At 42.2% G+C, this 19488-nt stretch overlaps 1 protein-coding gene and 1 long non-coding RNA gene across 2 annotated transcripts in view; one reads left to right on the top strand and one right to left on the bottom strand.

The window, feature by feature from the left end:
* LOC103285401 (alpha-2-macroglobulin) overlaps nucleotides 1-19488 on the bottom strand; it is a 49523-nt gene that overhangs the window by 17597 nt on the left and 12438 nt on the right. Inside the window, exons 12-22 of the mRNA XM_054719281.1 lie at nucleotides 17979-18206; nucleotides 17679-17742; nucleotides 16185-16327; nucleotides 15060-15209; nucleotides 9921-10085; nucleotides 8055-8169; nucleotides 6222-6339; nucleotides 4998-5226; nucleotides 3393-3519; nucleotides 2925-3046; nucleotides 2469-2520 (exon numbers count right to left, since the gene is read on the bottom strand). Of these exons, the coding sequence (XP_054575256.1) occupies nucleotides 2469-2520; nucleotides 2925-3046; nucleotides 3393-3519; nucleotides 4998-5226; nucleotides 6222-6339; nucleotides 8055-8169; nucleotides 9921-10085; nucleotides 15060-15209; nucleotides 16185-16327; nucleotides 17679-17742; nucleotides 17979-18206 (1513 nt within the window). The remainder of the gene's footprint in view (nucleotides 1-2468; nucleotides 2521-2924; nucleotides 3047-3392; nucleotides 3520-4997; nucleotides 5227-6221; nucleotides 6340-8054; nucleotides 8170-9920; nucleotides 10086-15059; nucleotides 15210-16184; nucleotides 16328-17678; nucleotides 17743-17978; nucleotides 18207-19488) is intronic.
* On the top strand, nucleotides 15075-16355 carry LOC129149825 (uncharacterized). The gene is made up of 3 exons (XR_008556641.1): nucleotides 15075-15158; nucleotides 15544-15610; nucleotides 16223-16355. It is a non-coding gene; the product is annotated as an uncharacterized LOC129149825 (long non-coding RNA).

Genomic DNA, 19488 nt, shown 5'->3' with positions numbered 1-19488 from the left:
AAACAAATTTGTCTACACATATTATTTCTAAACATACATGGATGATCATTAAAGTATTGAAAAAGGCTATAAGGGGGTGACATTAGCCTTAATATGAAGGTTATTTTTAAAAGGAGAATGCATTTTTGTATTACATAGTTAATTAAAGTTAATTATAATAAAGCTAATTGATGATTAGCTCTAGATAGATGTATAAGAGATAAATTAAAATGAAGAACTCAGAATTGGAGGTGAAACCATGATAAAAGGATTTGGTGTTAACACTAAATTCATTTTAATGTATAATTAAGGCTAAACAACCAAGCAATTATATTTTTAGTACACATTTTATATATTTGAAGTCTTGACAATATATAAAAATCATAATGGGCAGAAATTAGTAGGCAGACAGAGAAAGGCAAGGAACATATATGTGATGTTGATTTGACATCAGTTTGAGGTAAGAGCACATTGTGTTGATATATTTCTTAGTGTACTAAGTTTTATAAATGTTTTTGTTTAGACTAGAAAATTCTCCACCAAGATAAAGTTATATCTTTTACTTTAAGCTTCTTCAGTCCCTGCCAAATGACGGACAGAGCCTTAGGTACAGGATTGACATCATACAAATACTGACATAACAGTAATGGTACAGGATATGACAACTTCTTCAGGAAATAGCATGGTCCCATTATCAAATGCTGTTGGGTGGCCCGAATTTAGCTACTCATATATTGTATTACTAAATATTCAGGAAAATATATCCTTGGCAATATTCTGATTCTACCCACTTTCTACCTATAGCCACATCACACATTGTTCAGAAAGACATTTTGGTGGTTGCACAACTGCTGTAAGAGAAAAAGACTCAAAATGCATGAATTCTGGATATTCTCCTGATCAAGTTACTTGACCTCTCTAAGACCACTTTTATCATTTGTCAAATGGGTTGATGGCTCTTTGGGTCTTACTTAACTGATAGGAATCATGTAGAAATCCTATATAATAAAAGGGTAATATGCAAATTGACTAAACAGTGGAACAACTGGTTGCTATGAAGTGCACTGACCACTAGGGGGAAGACGCTCAATGCAGGAGCTGCCCCCTGATGGTCATTGCACTCCCACACAGGGAGCGCTGCTCAGCCACAAGCTGGGCTGACGGCTGGTGAGCCCAGGGGCCCACCTCTGCGAGAGCCCTAAGGATGTCCACGGGGAGCAGGCCTAAGCAGTCAGTTGGACATCTCCTAAGGGCTCCCAGACTGCTAAAGGGTGCAGGCCGGGCTGAGACCCCCTCCCGATCCCTAAGTGCACAAATGTCATGCACTGGGCTTCTAGTCCCACCTAATAAAATAGTAATATGCAAATTAACCACCACTCTGCTACACCCACAAGCCACGCCCACCACCCATGTCCACCAGCCAATCAGAGCGAGTATGCAAATCAATCCCAACCAATATGGCTGCCCAGGCCTCCATTTAAGGATACAAAGTTTCAATTATAGAAGATAAATCCCAAGAAAAATGGCGGCAGCCATGGAGCCGGAGAAAGCAGGCTAGGGTTGCCCCCGGTGACAGAGGAAGCCAAGCTTTCCACCTGCCCTGGCTGGCCTAGGCCTCCACTCCAGGCTACAAAGTTTCAATTATAGAAGGTGAATAAACCCCAACAGAAATAGCTGCCACCATGGAGCAAGCAGAAGGCTTGGCTTCACTCCAGGCTACAAAGTTTCAATTGTAGAAGATAAATAAAACCCAGATACCAGGGCCTCCACTTGGGTCTCTGGGGGGCGTGGCTGGCCTGCAAACCACCACAGGCCCCTCACTCAGGCTGCCCCATGTCCCAAGGGAACCCTCACCCTGATCCGGGACACCCTTCAGGGCAAACCAGCTGGCCCCCACCCATGCATCAGGCCTCTATCATATCTAATAAAAGAGTAATATGCAGATTGACCATCACTCCAACACACAAGATCAAGATAGCTGCCCCCATGTGGTCAAAGATCCTGCCCCCATGTGGACACAAGATGGCCACCACAAGATGGCCAGCAGGGGAGGGCAGTTGGGGGGACCAAGGCTGCAAGGGAGGGCAGTTGGGGGCAATCAAGCCTGCAGGGGAGGGCAGTTAGGGGTGACCAGGCCAGCAGAGGAGGGAAGTTGGGGGCAAACAGGCTGGCAGGGGGGCAGTTAGACATCAATCAGGCTTGCAGTGGTTAGAGGGTGATCAGGCTGGCAGACAGAAGTGGTTAGGGGCAATCAGGAAGGCAGGCAGGTGAGCAGTTGGGAGCCAGCAGTCCTGGATTGTGAGAGGGATGTCTGACTACCCTAAATGGGGTCCCAGATTGGAGAGGGTGCAGGCTGGGCTGAGGGACATCCCCCTCCCCATGCACGAATTTTGTGCACCAGGCCTCTAGTAATATACAAAATTCTTTGAGCTTCAAATGTTATACAAACTTTAGTTAATGTTATTTTAATTATTAAGGCTGATTCTTACCTGATGGGCAAAGCAGGGAGTTGAATGTTGCTTCCTTCTCTATTCCTTCAGGCTTTATAGGGAAAGAAAGGAAAATTAGAGGAGAGAATGGACTGATTTTCAGGACACTTGTATTGATAGGGTTACCACAAATTTCTTGATAGTAAAGAGAAGAACTAGAACTTATTTTTCAAATGTATTATATAAATAAATTCTATAAGCAAAAGCAATATGAAGGAGACAGATTGATAGATGAGAAAGTGAGGGAAAAATGTGAAAATAAATTAAGAAAGAGATGGAAAGACAGAGATAGAGACAGATACAGATATGTATATCAATATCTACAAAATAATATTATGAAATATCTCATGACCGTATATTATGTAGCCCTTCGTACCTAAAAGGTATAATCTCAACTGAATTCACCGTTTTTTTTCATTGACACATTGTTACCTATAAATGGGCAGGCTTACTCACTTCAACCAAAAGGGGCTTGATGACTGTGTCTTTCTTTCCATATTGAGGGACCACAGCCACCTCAGTCCCACACAGTTCTTGAGACGCCAGTGCCTCTGCGTTCACGGTGAAATTCACAGTCCCTGAAAAAAGGGCCAGTAGAGATGAGCACGATCTCCCCTTTCTTCCATACCTCTAAACTCCGAGATTTAGAAATGTTCTATGCCCCCCTTTTTTGGTTTTGTTTTAAAAACACAGGAGCAGGAATAGAAGCAGCACAAACTAGAAAATAATGATACTGAGCATCTGAGTTGGAAATGGAGGTGAGGGAAATAAAAATATCCTAGACATCCTAGAATAAAAGACAAAGAAAAAAAAATCCTACCATCTGGGGTGGGGGTGTCTGCCTGAGGGAAGTAGAACTAGATATAAGAATCCCACTGATACACAATTTTGGAGTAGGATTGAGTAGTTTTAGGAATCTGTCACCTAATGACTTTGGAGTTACTGCCCAGGACACGGTTTGTCGTCCATTCCCACAGATGCAGTGAGAGTCTTGTTCCTTCTCCCCTGGGACAGCTAGGAATGCAGGAGAGGCTTCTAGGTGCACACCGACCTGAAATCACACATTAGACAGAGATGAGATCAGAGGATCAAAGAAGAATGGTGTGGAATAAAGCATTTTGGAGAGTGGTTAGGTTTCAGGTTGCCTATTATTGAAGACCTTAAACGTAGAATTGAACTTGAGATATTGGTATCTATATATATAAAAGCCTAAGCAACCCACCACTGTTCAACCATCTGACTGGTAGCTATGATGTGCACTGACCACCAGGGGGCAGACGCTCAATGCAGGAGCTGCTGAGCTATGGTGACTTGGCAGCAGCGGTTCTTGGGTGACGCACCCCGGAACCAGAGGGGAGGGAGCCCGATTCCTCATGGGGCCGTATGATTCCACCTTCGGCCGTGGGTTGTTGTTGTTACTGGGGCATTGTTGGCCCCAAATCTGGTTTACTGCTGAGCTGCGATGACGGTGACTGCAGACGCCCTTCAAGCTGTGGCGCCATGGGCAGCCGGAGAGGGACCGTGGGAGATTGGCTCCAGGGCATATCTAGCTGTCTTGCCCAGTCCCACCCTGCTGGCCACCTTCTAATTAATTTCCTTTCAATGTGCATGAATCCATGCACCGGGCTATTAGTTTTGGTATAATCTGCTCTTTCATGTGGTGGGACCAGAGGTGAGGAAAAGTCATGATGACATGTGCCTGTGGGAGCTCTACTTCTTTGGCCTGAAATCTTGACCATTCTCTCAGCTTTCCCAGCAGAGTACACGAGATTTGTAAACAGTTATGGTTTCAGCAGATGTAAGATGCTCACAAATAATTTTTAATTAATGATACATGAAAAGTTAAATATATGGGAATATAGAGGTTGAAACCTTGAAGAATCTAAGACATGTAAATGATGCCTATTGATTTTTGATGTCCTTATCAGAAATCTTCATACGACACAAACTTCCGAACCTTAGAAGTTTGTGATGAATCAGAAACTTGAAACAACATGGATGGACTTTTAGAATATGATGCTAAGTGAAATGTCAGTCACAAAAAGCTAAGAACCATATAATCTCACCCATATGTGCGATATAAAATTGAAAATCAAGACACAGACAATAGTATGGTGGTTACCAGAGGTAAGAGAGTGGGGGTAGCAAAGGGTAAAGGGAGTCAAATAGATGGTGACAGAAGATGATTTGACTTTGGATGGTGGGCACACAATGCAATGTACAGATCATGTATCATAGAAATGTACACTTGAAATCTATATAACATTATTAACCAATGTCACCCTAGTAAATTTAATTTAAAAATATTAGAAAGGGAAAAAAAAGGGACTCAGAAACTTGTTTTAAGTTGCAATCTGGTATTTGGAGGTATCAACAACTATCGTTACGAATATGCATATGAATATCTAATAGAACTCTTCTTCTGGTAAGCACATTTTCCACACAGGAGTTTAATACTAGTAGTATTCCTAGGAATGCAATTTTAATTTAATTAGCCTTGTGTTCAATTTAGGAAAGCGAGGTCCTTACCCGGATGCAATTGGGAAGGTAGTTTAGGACAGTAGCCTTGAGTGTGAAGGCCTCTCCACGGACCACAGAGTAGGGCATTGTGAGTTCCACAAAGAAGGGCTGGAAGGCTCGGAGAGTGGTGGGAAGAGAGAGGCCAATTCCAGTGTCATTGGACAGGCAGAAGGCCCCCGCCTTCCACTCAGTGATGGTATCAGGGACTGTTACTCCTACTTCAGCCACGCCTGATGAGCTGGGGAGGATGGCAATGTGAGGAACAGAAAGTAAGCAGTTAAATAAATCCTTTCTTGGAACCCCTATAAATGATTCTATTGTCATGATTTGGATGTATTCAGAAAAAATACTAATAATGAAGAGTATAAACAAGGCTTAAAATAGGATCACATAACTCCTTTTCTTTCAAATCTGGTCATTTTAAAGTCTAGTCTATATTAGAATCTTCCATAGACATATAGCTGTAGTATAATCTCTTATAGACAATCCTATAGAATAAAAGTGTAATATGAAAATCGACCGAACGGCCAAACAGTGGAATGACCATCTGGAGGACCATTCGGGACCACTCTATGACACCCACTTGCACCAGGCCAGCCAAGGCAGGTGCGATGCAATTGGTTGGGGCCCAGCTATTGCCCCATGATTGCCCCACAGAGGGAGGCCCAGGTCACTAACCAGTGGGCTGTGGCAGGTTGGCGGGGCTTCCCTCTGCAAGGGAAGCCCAGGTCCCGAGTGCCGGCAGCCGGAGGGAAGGAAGGCCTACTCTTGCACGAATTTCATGCATTGGGCCTCTAGCGTAGTTATAAACTAAATATGTAATTTGAAATTGTTCTTAAATTTTGATCTCTAAAATATTGTTCCACTGAGGGCAAGTTTATAATTTTCTATTCTACCACTATTGTGTACAGTTTGCCTTACTGATTCTGTTCTTGATTCAAGAATGCTGACCAATAAAGGGTTTCTTTAAAGTGTTAATCTATGCAGTGCTTGGTTTTATTTAGTCTTTATGCCTGTTTTCTGGACACTTTTGAATTAAATTTGTGCAAAATTTCTTAGCTCTGATGCAATTTATTAGTGAGCTGTCATAGCAGAAGTAGTTATGTCCAATTTCTCCTAAAAAACCCAGAAATGTGTCCGAAACAAATACTGGGGCATTGAAAAATTAACTAAATATTGAAAATTCTGAGGAATATCTACTGTTGTATCTTATATATAAAGGAAGTTACTTACTCTACTACCACCAAGTCCCAGATCCACGTCTCAGGAAAGTATTTTCTCACAGTCTCTGTGACAGGCTCTGGAGCATGTACTAAATAAGCATTGCTGCTGCTTCTCAATGTCATTGAATCTATGGTGGGTGAGGAAGGAGACAGAAACAATAAATATAAAGGTCAAGCTTATAAAAGACTGTGATAAGTGCTACAAGAGAAATAAACAGGGTGATGATATAGGAACCAGGAGAGGACACTTGGGTGTTAAGGAAAAGCTTCTTTGAGAAGGTAATATTTTAGCTGAATTTTCAACTATTGAAATAAGCTAGGAGTGAGGTGGAGGAAGAGAATCACAGAGAACATAGAGACAGAGGCAGAAAGAGCCTTGGATTGTCTGTGGGGCAGAAAGGAGTCCTCTGTGGCTACTGCACATTGTGCAAGTGAAGATTTCTATGACATGGGGGTGGGAGGAGGGAGGAATCAAACTTTCCATTTGGTATGTTTCTCTGTGGGAGAAAAGAGAAATCATATCCAGACATCATGACAGGGGCTTTGTAAAACAGTTCATAGGAGTAAAAGGATAAAGGATTCCAAAAAGAGTACCTGGGTTGCTTAATAGATCCTGGTCCTGGTGGGGACACATGCAGGAAGCAACCTATCTATGTGTCTCTCTCACATCTCTTTCTCTCTCCCCTTCCACCCTCTAAAAATCAATGAAAAATATATTTTCACTCCTCAGGTGAGGATTAAAGAAAAAAAGCTCTTTATTTCCTTATGTGTCAGTTAGGATCTCTTATCTTGTTTAACTTCTGTTAATGATGTACTGGTAAATATTTAACAAAGCTCACTGGAAAAATATTTGTGCATATGTATACTTGTACATACATAACTATAAATCTGATGAAAGATTATAGAATATAATTTATAAATAATAATACAAATATACAATAATTTAAATTTAAATTCCAGATAGACAATTCATCATTTGTTGGTGCCAAGGTGTAAGCTGACAATCATTGAATTTTTTTCCTTTTAAAAATATTTTTATTGATTTCAGAGGGGAAGGGAGAGGGAGAGAAAGAGAAAGATCAACGATGAGAGAGAATCATTGATTGGCTGCCTCCTACATGCCTCCTACTGGGGATCAAGCCCCCAATCTGGGCATGTGCCCTTGACTGGAATCAAACCTGGGACCCTTCAGTCCGCAGGCCGATGCTCTATCCATTGAGCCAAACCAGCTAGGGCAAATTTTTTTCTTGATATTTGACAAACTCTTTGGTTTGTACTCAACCTGTATTCAACCATGATTTGACAATCTCGGACTAGAAGCAAATGATTGATTACTATCTGGCTCATCAAAGAAACAGCCCATATCATTGACAAGTGAGTGTTATTTCAACACGAATATTGCCTGATGTTATTGGGCCATTAAGGAACTTCTTCACTTGATTGGTGAGAATATAGCCCCGACTTGTGAACATTTCTGTTTCTGTTTACACTGATCCTATGCCTGAAAACTTTCTCTTCTTTTTTGAACTCCACATATTTTTACGTACTAGATACAAATTCTTTATGATTGGCTTTCCCGATTCCTCAATCAGGATCAATCCCTTCTTTTATTCTGCACATCTCCCCCTGTCTTTTAACACTTTTCACAATCTGCCTTGTGTTCTCTTCAGCTTTACGTATGTGGGGGCTTGACACAATCAGAATTTTGGGGGTCATATTGCTATGTAACCTTGATATATCTGAATCACAAGTTCCTTTTTGGTTGATTTTAATCAGATTTTATCTTCGAATAATTCCTTTTAGTTGGTTCAATATATTAGGCAATTTATTATTATCATTTTACCTGAATAATCGTATAATCTTGCAGCACTTCCAACTGCATAGTGTTCGGGGTGATGGTATGGACACACTTTGGGTTTATGAATCTTTGAGTTGGTAAACACCTTTAAACCCATATCCTGTGAAGAAAATTATCACCTAATCAGTACAAAAATATTATAAAATATATAGGCACATACTTTTAAAAATTGAAATTAATAAACAATCTAATTAGTTTAATATAAAACTTAAAAATTAAAAAAAAACATTTTATATTGATTTCAGAGAGGAAGGGAGAGGGAGAGAGAGATAGAGACACATCAAAGATGAGAGAGAATCATTGATCAGTGGACTCCTGCATACCCCCTACTGGGGATCGAGCTCACAACTCGGGCATGTGCCCTTGACCAAATCAAACCTGGGGCTATTCAGTGCGCAGGCTGACGCTCTATCCACTGAGCCAAACTGGCTAGAGCTAATACTAAACTCTTAATATTTACATTTGTATAAGGGATGTAAGTATACCTACCGAGGTAACTTCATTTTCTAAAAACATTTTGAACAGTAATTATTTTATACTAGAAGCCCAGTGCACGAAATTCGTGCACGGTGGGGGGTTATCCCTCAGTCCAGCCCGTACCCTCTCCAATCTGGGACTCCTGGAGGGCAGTCGGACATCCCTCTCACAATCCAGGACTGCTGACTCCCAACTGCTTGCCTGCCTGCCTTCCTGATTGCCCCTAACCGCTTCTGCCTGCCAGCCTGATCACCCCCTAACCACTCCGCTGCCAGCCTGGTTGATGCTTAACTGCTCCCCTGCCAGCCTGTTTGCCCCCAACTTCCCTCTTCTGCCAGCCTGGTCACCCCTAACTGCCCTCTCCTGCAGGGTTGATCACCTCCAACTGCCCTCCCTTACAAGCCTGGTCCCTCTCAACTGCCCTCCCTTGCAGGCCGGGTGCCTCCCAACTGCCCTCCCCTGCTGGCCATCTTGTGGTGGCCATCTTGTGTCTACATGGGGGCAGGATCTTTGACCACATGGGGGCAGCTATATTGTGTGTTGCAGTGATGATCAATCTGTATATTACTCTTTTATTAGATAGGATAGAGGCCTGGGGCACAGGTGGGGGCCAGCTGATTGGCCCTGAAGGGTGTCCCGGATCAGGGTGGGGTTCCCTTGGGGCGTGGGGCGGCCTGAGCAAGGGGCCTGTGGTGGTTTGCAGGCCGGCCACGCCCCCTGGCAACCCAAGCTGAGGCCCTGGTATCTGGGATTTATTTTCCTTCTACAATTGAAACTTTGTAGCTTTAAGCGGGTGAGCCCGGCCAGGGTGTGCGGAAAGCTTTGCTTCCCCTGTTGCCGACGGCAACCCTGGCCTGCTCTCTCAAGCTCCATTCTGCCACCATTTATTTGAATTTGTTTACCTTTTTAATTGAAACTTTGTAGCTTGAGTGGAGGCTTAGGACTGCAACGGCTATGGAAAGCTTGGCTTCCTCTGTTACCTGGGAAACCTTGCTCTCTGTGGCTGTAGCCATCTTGGTTTGGGTTAATTTGCATACTCACCTTGATTGGCTGGTGGATGTGGCTTGACTGGTGGGCGTGGCTTATGTAGTGGAGTGATGGTTAATTTGCATATTACCATTTTATTAGAGAGGATATTTGATATTTATAAGTATAATAAGGAAATGAATTTCAGTAAAAAGAAGAAAACTTGATTAGTAGTCCAAAAAGTTACAGTACTGGCTCTTTGCTATTAGTAGATCTGCTACTTATAGTGACCTTGGAGAAGTCACTTGATCTCTCTATGATATGAAGGCATTAAGTAAATAATTTTTAGAATATATATAATAGTTTGTAAACCTTAGGAACTGACCAGCTACAATAGAAGAAATTTACCTGTAGGAAGCTGTACATATCTTTTTCATTTGTACTTGACATTGGGGAATAGATGATTCCATTGATGTGGATCTGGTCACTGACACAGTCACCATTAGCTTCCTCCTGTTGATTCAAACTTTCAGGGAAATCAGTGAGGTCCTTTACTGGTAGCAGGTTATAAACCTGTAGAAATGCAAAGGACAAAGGACAAGCTGATTTGTGGTCTATTTTTCTTATGTGCAAGGATAAAAGAAAAGAATAATTACCATTAGTCTTTGAGGATCTTCATTGCTTAGATATTTTATAAAGAAGACTAGAGGCCTGGTGCATGAATTCATTTGGTGGGGGAGGGGAGAGGGACCGTGGGAGGTTGACCTCCAGCCCCAAAGAGGGAGCTGGCCCTTGGCCCCCTGGGGAAGGGGCCGCATCTGCCACCTCCCACCCCTGGTTCCCTGTCCCAGCCTGAGGGCCCCGGTAGGGTCAGGAGAGGAGGTGACAGTCATTGGGCCAGGGGTGGAAGTAACGTACACTGATGCCACTGTTGGCGCCCCACCACTGCACAGTTCCCCACTTCTCCCTGCCCTTCTCTTTCCCTTGCCACTGTGCTGCCACTGCAGTGGGCGCGCGGCCCGGCCCACCCCTGGGGAAGGGAGAAGATGGGAGTGAGACAAACCCTTGTGTCGAGGGCTGACTTTCAATAGATCACAGCGAGGGAGCTTCTCTGCTACATACGAAACTCCGACCCAGAAGCAGGTCTCTACTAATGGTTTAACACCAGGAGCTGATGGGGGTTGGCCGGCCAGGGGGAGGGGCCGCAGGAGGTTGGCTGTGGGAGCACACTGACCACCAGGGGGAAGCTCCTGCATTGAGAATCTGCCCCCTGGTGGCCAGTGTGTGTCATAGCAACTGGTTGACTGGTCGTTCCAGTTATTCTGGTCATGTGGTCATAATGGTCGCTTAGACACACATATATATATAGTAGAGGCCCAGTGCACGAAATTCATGCACGGGTGTTTGTCCCTCAGCCTGGCCTGTACCCTCTCCAATTTGGGACCCCTCAAAGGATATCCTACAGCCTGGGTGAGGGGCTGATGGCTATTTGCAGGCTGGCCAAGACCCCCAGTGGGACACTCACCCCATGGGGGTGTGGCCAGCCTGGGTAAGGGGCTTTTTTTTTTTTTTTTTCTCAGCGCCTCCTTGAGTGGAGGCCAGGGCCTGCTGGAAGCAGGTATCTGGGATTTATTTATTTTCTATAATTGAAACTTTGTAGCCTTGAGTGGAGGCTAGGGTCAGCCAGGGCAGGTGGGAAGCTTGGCTTCCTCCATCGTCGGGGGCAATCCAAGCCTCCTGCTCGCTCCAGCTCCATGGCCGTGCCATCTTTGTTGGGTTAATTTGAATACTCGCTCCTGATTGGCTGGTAGTGTAGCAGAGTGATGGTTAATTTGTATGTTTCTCTTTTATTAGTGTAGATAATATAAAGAGGTAATATGCAAATTCACCATCACACCCTCACACAAGATGGCCACCCCTATGTGGTTAAAAGATGGCCACAAGATGGCTGGCAGAGGAGGGCAGTTAGGGGAGACCAGTCCAGCAGGGGAGGACAGTTGGGGGGGACCAGGCCTGCAGGGGAGGGCAGTTGAGGGGGCCAGGCCTCTAGGGGAGGGCAGTTGGGGGGGACCAGGCTGGCAGGGGAGGGCAGTTGGGGGCGATCGGGCTGGCAGGAGAGCAGTTAGGCATCAATCAGACTGGGAGGGGAGTGGTTAGGAGTGATCAGGCTGGCAGGCAGAAGTGGTTAGGGGCAATCAGGTAGGCAGGCAGGCAAGCGGTTGGGAGCCAGCAGTCCCAGATTGTGAGCAGGATGTTCACAATGGGATTGGGCCTAAACCGGCAGTCGGACATCCCCTAAGGGGTCCCAGATTGGAGAGAGTGCAGGCTGGGTTGAGGGACAACTCTCCCCCCCGCCCAGTGTACAAATTTCATGCACCAGGCCTAGTGTGTGTGTGTGTGTGTGTGTGTGTGTGTGTGTGTGTGTATATACACACACACACACATATATATACATGTATATACATATATACACACACATATATATACATATATATGTATATATGTATATATATATGTGTGTGTGTGTATATATATATATATATATATATATGTATATATATATGATTTTGAAAATAAAAATTTTAGGGAAAACAAACAAACCCTGAAACATTGCCATATAAACAAGGATCATAATACTTTGTTTCATAGTTCAAAGGCAAACCTTAGACTCTATGGTAGAAAGAAATATAACTATTAAGAGAAATTGAGATCTGCTATACTTGAGACATTGTACAAAGCTTTAAGATGGTAGAATGAAATGATAGCTTTGTCTCTAGCTGGTGGTTAGCAACTGACTCAGTGTATAACAAAGTTAATGGAAATATGTTCTAAACAGGTACACAAAGAAGTATATATTCTCTAACAGGGTAGTATTTTCTTAGGTATTATTCATGGGAACAAAATGCTCCAGATCTTTACAAATACATAAAACTTGAACTGTAAAATACTGAAAATGATGTTTTCAAATTCATTAGAAAAGGAAGAGTAAGACAGATATAAAAGTAAATTATATGAACAGGAGTTTAAAATTGATTGATTAGATTAGCAAAGTGAGTAATGAAATTAGACACTTCTCCATATTCCTTCTCTGCTTATTTTTTTCCAAAGGAATATGACAGAATTATTGTCTATCTAATCTATGAAAATGTTAGTTCCACATGAGCATGGATTTTTGTCTTTCCAGTAATTCACTACTAGATACCTAGAACTTCAACACACAGTAGACAAACCTAGGACATATTAGGCACTAAATATGTGCTGGATGAATGGCTTATGCTATCTGAAGCAAAGTGTTTCATTAGTAAAACACTATCAAGGATTGAGAAGAACGAGCGTTCTCACTCAGGCCTACTACTCAATACTTGAAAGCTTCTGCTTTATTATTAACAAATTAATAGGATTTCCTACTTTTTCTACCCACCAGGGTTGTTATAATTAAAACTTTGAGAACTATAACATTTTGTTATGCAAACACAAAACATTGATGTCATTTCACATATCCCCTTATTCCCACTATTGAAATGTACTTGATACTTCCTTTAGAAGTATTCTAATACTTTCAAATAAATTTCACTAGAAGGACCAAAAAGTAATCCTTTTTATAAGTTTTTCTTTTAGGGAAGTAAAAATATAAATTTCCCTTTGTAAAATTTTGATGGTAAAAACATCAATAAGAGGTTATTCCAATTGATCACATATTAAACATTTTAAGATATGAGCAAGTGACTATTAGAACATGTTGTTAAGTAGTTTCTTATTGTTCCACACCAGCATACCCTTTTGCTATATTTTGTTAGCCCAATATTTAAAAAAAATTCATTTATTGTCATTTATCATATAGTAATTTATTTTTCTTAATTTTTACTTTTCAGACATTACAACATCTTTCTTTAGAAATTGTGTTCAAATCAGGTTATCCAATATTTCAACTGATATAATTTCTATGAAAATAGAAATTTGATATTTCATTTAACCTGTGCAGTCTTTTTTTTTTTTTTAAACATGTGCATTCTTTTTTTTAAAAAAATTTTTTGTTTGAAGTATTACAAATAGTGGTACATATGTCTCCTCCCCCCCCAATTGACCTCCCCCTTCCTCTCCTACCCCCCCCAGTACATGCCCTCACTTGCCCCCCCCCCCCTCCAGTGTCTTGCATCCATTGGTTATGCCCATATGCATGCGTACAAGTCCTTTGGTTGATCTCCTACAGCACCCCCCTCAACCTCCTCTGCTTTCCCACTGTAGTTTGGCAGTCTGTTCAATGCTTCTTTGCCTCTGTATCTATTTTTTTCCCCATTTCTTTCCTAAACCTGTACATTCTTAATATAAATAAAGATACTAATTTCATTAGGCTTTTCAAAATGTTAAAACTCGTTAGAAAACTCCATTATTGGTTTCATAAAGTTCTAGGACTTTAGGGACTTGGGATGTAATATGATTTTATATATATACTAGAGGCCTGGTGCATGTGTTCCTCAGCCAAGCCTGCACACTCTCCAGTCTGGGACTGGGCCTAAACGGGCAGTCGGACATCCCTCTTAAAATCCAGGACTGCTGGCTCCCAACCGCTTGCCTGCTTGCTTAGCTGATTGCCCCTAACTTCTTCTGCCTACCAGCCTAATCACCACCTAACCCAGTGATGGGCAATCTTTTGAGCTTGGTGTGTCAAACTTTGCCAAAAAACTGAGCATAATTCGGGTAGTGTGTCACTTTGAGGAAAAAACTAACTCCAAGACTCTAGTCGCAAATGTTTCATCCTCAGGAGCAGCAAATGTTTCATCGTGGCCACGTGTCATCAGAAATGGCTACGCGTGTCAGTGCTGACACGGTTGTCATAGGTTCGCCATCACTGCCCTAACCACTCCCCTGTCAGCCTGATCGACACCTAACTGCTCCCCTGCCAGCCAGAATGCCCCTAACTGCCCTCCCCTGCCAGCCTGGTCACCCCTAACTGCCCTCCCCTGCTGACCCAGTCACCCCTAACTTCCCTCCTCTGCTATCCTGGTCAGCCCTAACTGCCCTCCCCTGCTGGCCTGGTTGCCCCCAACTGCCCTCCCCTGCAGGCCTAGTCCCCCACCTCAACTGTCCTCCCCTGCAGGCCTGGTCCTCCCCAACTGTCCTCCCTGCTGCCTGGTCACCCCTAACTGCCTTCCCCTGCAGGCCTGATTGCCCCCAACTACCCTACCCCGAAGGCCCTGTCACCCCTAACTACCCTCCTCTGCTGGCCTGATTGCTCACAACTGCCGCCCCCTGCCAGCCATCTTGTGGCGGCCATCTTGTGTCCACATGGGGGCAGCCATCTTGTGTGTTGGAGTGACAGTCAATTTGCATATTACCTCCTTATTAGATAGGATTATAATCTATCCATCTATCTAGCTTCATATGTAATACCTTTCTCACCAAAAAAAAAAGTGTACCTGAAAAAGCTCAAAACGATTTACTCCCAGATGAATATAATTGTAACAGATCCTATCTACTCAAAAAGGCATTTCTTCTTGCTTGGAGAACCTTACCTGGCCCTTCCTGACCCAGGCTGAGGGAACTCACCGAGGATGGGGAGAGCTCTGCCTCAGGCTTCATGAGCAGCACGCTTTGGTCCACTGCACGGAGGGCACAGAGCGACTGAGGAGAAGCTGTGACTCGCAGGTGGGCGTGTGAGGCTGGAAGACTCAGTTCTGGGTTGAAGCTTAAATCCACCTGTGAAAGTGGAGAGAAAGATCAGAAAAACAAATTTCCTGACTTAATCATGTATTTACCAGCATTTTCTTTAAAAAAATATTTTTATTGATTTCAGAGAGGAAGGGAGAGGGAGAAACATCAATGATGAGAAAGAATATTGATCAGCTACCTCCTACATGCTCTACACGGGGGATGGAGCCAACAACCCAGGCATGTTCCCTGTCCAGGAATTGAACCATGGCCTCCTGGTTCATAGGTCGATACTTAACCACTGGGCCATGCTGGTTGGGTCACCTGCCTTTTCTAGGTGCTGCTTACATTCAATGCATAATCACTTTGTTTGACTTTGCAGTGGTTGGCACTATGTGAGACCCGAGGCTTTTTGTCCCCTACACTTCACTTTGATTTCCAAGAACCAGGTAAGCCATTATAATGACATCTAATTATTTTTACAGCTTATTAAATTTGAGATGCCATTTTTATCTTTGATATACAGTGTAATGTTCGTTCACTGCAAGGTAGAATGCAAATAGTTCTAGATGCTCTTGTGTTTTTCTTTTGGCTTTTTAGTAGTCTTAAAAACTTATTCCCCAACATTTCATCAGAGGAGAAGGGAACAAGGTAATCTGAATCATATCATATGGTAAGAGATAATACATGAGAATTCTGCACTAGGAGTCCAGTGGCATGGCTTCTTTTTTTTTTTTTAAATAAATTTTTATTGTTCAGATTATTACAGTTGTTCCTCTTCCCCTCACCCCCCTATAGCTCCCCTCCACTTGGTTCCCAACCCACCCTCTGCCCTTACCCCCTCACCCCCCTCCACTGTCCTCATCCATAGAGTGACATGGCTTCTTAATGTGACTGCCATTACCTTGCTGAAGTCCTGTAGGAGTTCATTTAACCCCTTTAGTCCCAATGCTCGCATGTAGAAAATAATAATGATAGTAACTTCTAATTTAATGTGAAAAATTTATGGTATGAAGCACCCACCTTGTTGGCCAGACAGTTTTCAACCTCATATTTTGCAGAATCCCCAACCACTTCCCCATCAGGTAAAACGGCATAGATGAGCAATCGAGCGACTGGAGCGATGTCTGGTTCCACAGGGACCAACACAGAAAAATGGCCTTTCACTGGAGCACAGAGACAATGAAGAAGGGATTGCAGGTTAGATATATCCCCAGGGCTAACATGGATGTTTTCTATCGCACAAAGCCATTTAGGAGCGTGGTCTGGTTAATACCATTTCTATTAGGTGTAATAGATATATTAAACAGCGTGTAACAAATGGATGACTATCCCTAAGAACTCTATATCTCTAAGAACTCTAGCTTTAGGGAAAAAGAAGCCTTATTAAAAGTCCCCTTTTTCTTTCTTAAATGATGATTTATCACCAATTTTAAAGTTCTTATATAAAATTCTGATGCTATGTAAGTGTATGGAGACATCTTGGTTGCCATTTGATCTAGACCTCACATTAGAGAAGGGAAATAGAAGGTGAAGTTGTGAATTATAATATTAAGAGTTTAACACATTGTATTTATCCTTATGTCCTTTTTAAACCTCTATGAACAGCATATTCTATTTTTTTTTCTTCTTAAGAGGAACATGGTGCTTCTTTGGAAGTTATTTTTTGATGTCTACATAGATTCTTCAGAGGTTTCATCAAACTTCTGTACATCTTCTGTGTTGCTATGAAAAAGCAACAGAAGAGCAGGTCACAGTTAGTTTTCTAGTAAGTGTTCTTTCAGATTTCCTTGGAATAGGAGAAATCATCAGAGATTTATTGTTCCATATTTGTTCATGGGAAGAGTCCAATTCAATGGTGGAAGTACCCAATTAAATTCTTCATAAATTGTAACTATCTTTGAAGAGGAAAAATTATATACAAATATAAATAACTCAGCACAAAACCTAGTACATAGAAAGCACTCCCAAATTTTACCTTCAGTCCATTGATTAAAACTATTTTGAAATGTTTTGCAAAGGTGGTCCATGAATATTTATGGTTTGAAAGTTTGGAATAAGAATGGATTATAAGAAACACTACATCTACATTTTAAATAATCTGAACAGAATACACTGAAGGAAAAGAAATATTGGGTGAAAAAAAGACATTTTTCTCCTCTCAACTTCTTCTTTTTAAATATATCTTTATTGATTTCAGAGAGGAAGGGAGGGAAAGAGAGATAGGAACATCAATGATGAGAGAGACTCATTGGTCGGCTGCCTCCTGCACGTCCCATAATGGGGATCAAGTCGGCAACCCAGGCATGTGCCCTTGACCGGAATTGAACCTGGGACCCTTCAATCCACAGGCCGACACTCTATCCACTGAGCCAAATCAGCTAGGGCTCAACTTCTTCTTTATTGGGGTTATATGTAGATTGCCTCTCTTTATTTGAAACAAATCCTGATATTTCTGCAGTGTAAGGTTGAATGTGTCAGAGTGAGGTGGGAATGTGGAATTATGAAAATACTCACTGTCTTCCTGCTTCACAGGCAGTACATGAAACCCAGTTCGGACAATGCCTCCTTTTGCCATTATCTGGGAGGGGGGGGAAAAAAAAAGCCAATGAAAAGGATCTTACCTCAAATCTTGTCCTCTATGTGACAGGCTTATTTATTTATTTTTTTTTTGCACCCCTGCTTGCAAGAATTAATTAACTCTACAAGAAGTCAAACTTTCAAAAGAGAAACAGACTTTCTCAAGCATTTCATAAATCTTGCCCCACAGAAAGCATTTGTCTTCAGATGACTCAGTGCTGTGATCCTCCTTCTCACCAGGTAATAGAACGTGAGTTCCTTTAGCTCCTTCAGGACCTGTCCATTCAGAACATAATGTGCTTGGACTGTTTGAATTTGGCCACAGCGCAGTTCATCAGACATGGACTCCAGGTGGACAAAGCTCTGGCTTGGAGAGAATACACGAGTAGCAGTGTGATAAGCATCTCTGTGCTCTTCTGACAGCCATCGGTGGTCATAACAGTGGCTGTGATCCGTGTATTTGACCTAATGAATTAGAAAAAAAAACAGTATTATTGTATAATTTATATCTCATAGAGAATCAATGTCCTCACATAACTGTATTAGTTGACTGTCCTACCTAAACTAGCACCTAGAAGTCTTTTTTTTTTTTTAAATTATTGCTTAAGGTATCACATATTTGTCCTCATCCCCCCATTCCCATCCCCCACCCCTCCCCACACATGCCCCCACCCCCCTGTTGTCCTTAACCACTGGTTAGGCTCATATGCTTGCACACAAGTCCTTTGGTTGATCTCTCCCCTTTACCCCCACCTTCCCCTCCCCTCCCTCTGAGGCCCAACAGTCTGATCCATGCCTCCTTGTTTCTGGGTCTGTTCTTGTCCATCAGTCTATGTTGTTCATTATTTCCCCTAGATGAGTGAGATCATGTGCTATTAGAAATACACTTATAAGAACCGAAAATGAGACAAGCAATAATGGTTATGCACCTAGAAGTCTTTCGCTCCATAGTAAAGAGTGAGAGAGAAGCCCCCCTCCTTTTTTGGTTTATCTCTGTTGCAGGCATGGTTTGTGCCGTTACATTGAAGAGGTTCCTTGGGTTTCTGTGTATATTTTTGAAGACCATAAAGGGAGACATCCTTTGCTCTGACTAGCTTGCTCGACATTTCTTTGGCCACTTATGTGCAGACAGAGACACTATGAAACCTCCTGAGGAGATTAAATAATGTCCAAAAACTGAAGAATCACATTCACAAATTAAAGTTAATGCCTCATTCATGATGAGTTGCAAATAGGTATTATGAGTAAATGTAATATTGCAACGTTAAGGGTCTTGAGAATACTTTCCATAAATAGCATTAGTTCAAGAGTTGAGTTGGTAAATTGGCTAAAGTCCACCTCTCTTGAGCTGTCTTAAATGGATTCTTTTTAATGCTTCTTGTGATTCTGGACTCTTAAGCTTCATAGGAATTATTTGGGTTGTATTTCAATTTTTCTCCATGTAGAAGTTGTTAGTTTTTTTTTTTTTCAGGCTTCCACTATCCACATCTTCACCTCCTAAGTGGCATGAGTGAATCTTTGGTCAGCCAACCATTTTTTTTCATATCTCAATGTATGTTCCAGTGATAACATATAAATACTCATTAAAAAGAGTAAGCATTTAAAAATAATATTTTCATTTTTTAGGACTAGCACAGTGCCTGGTACAGAGAAGGTATCTGAGATACTTCTTAATAAAATAAATGAGTAAACATTCAATTTTCACTTATTAGAGGTATAGGCTTTTATGACAACTATTTATAGCTTA

The sequence above is a fragment of the Eptesicus fuscus genome, chromosome 7 (genome assembly GCF_027574615.1).
Source record: "Eptesicus fuscus isolate TK198812 chromosome 7, DD_ASM_mEF_20220401, whole genome shotgun sequence".
Taxonomy (NCBI): domain Eukaryota; kingdom Metazoa; phylum Chordata; class Mammalia; order Chiroptera; family Vespertilionidae; genus Eptesicus; species Eptesicus fuscus.
The sequence above is the reverse complement of the archived record's forward strand: the minus strand, read 5'-3'. Positions and strand labels throughout refer to the sequence as shown.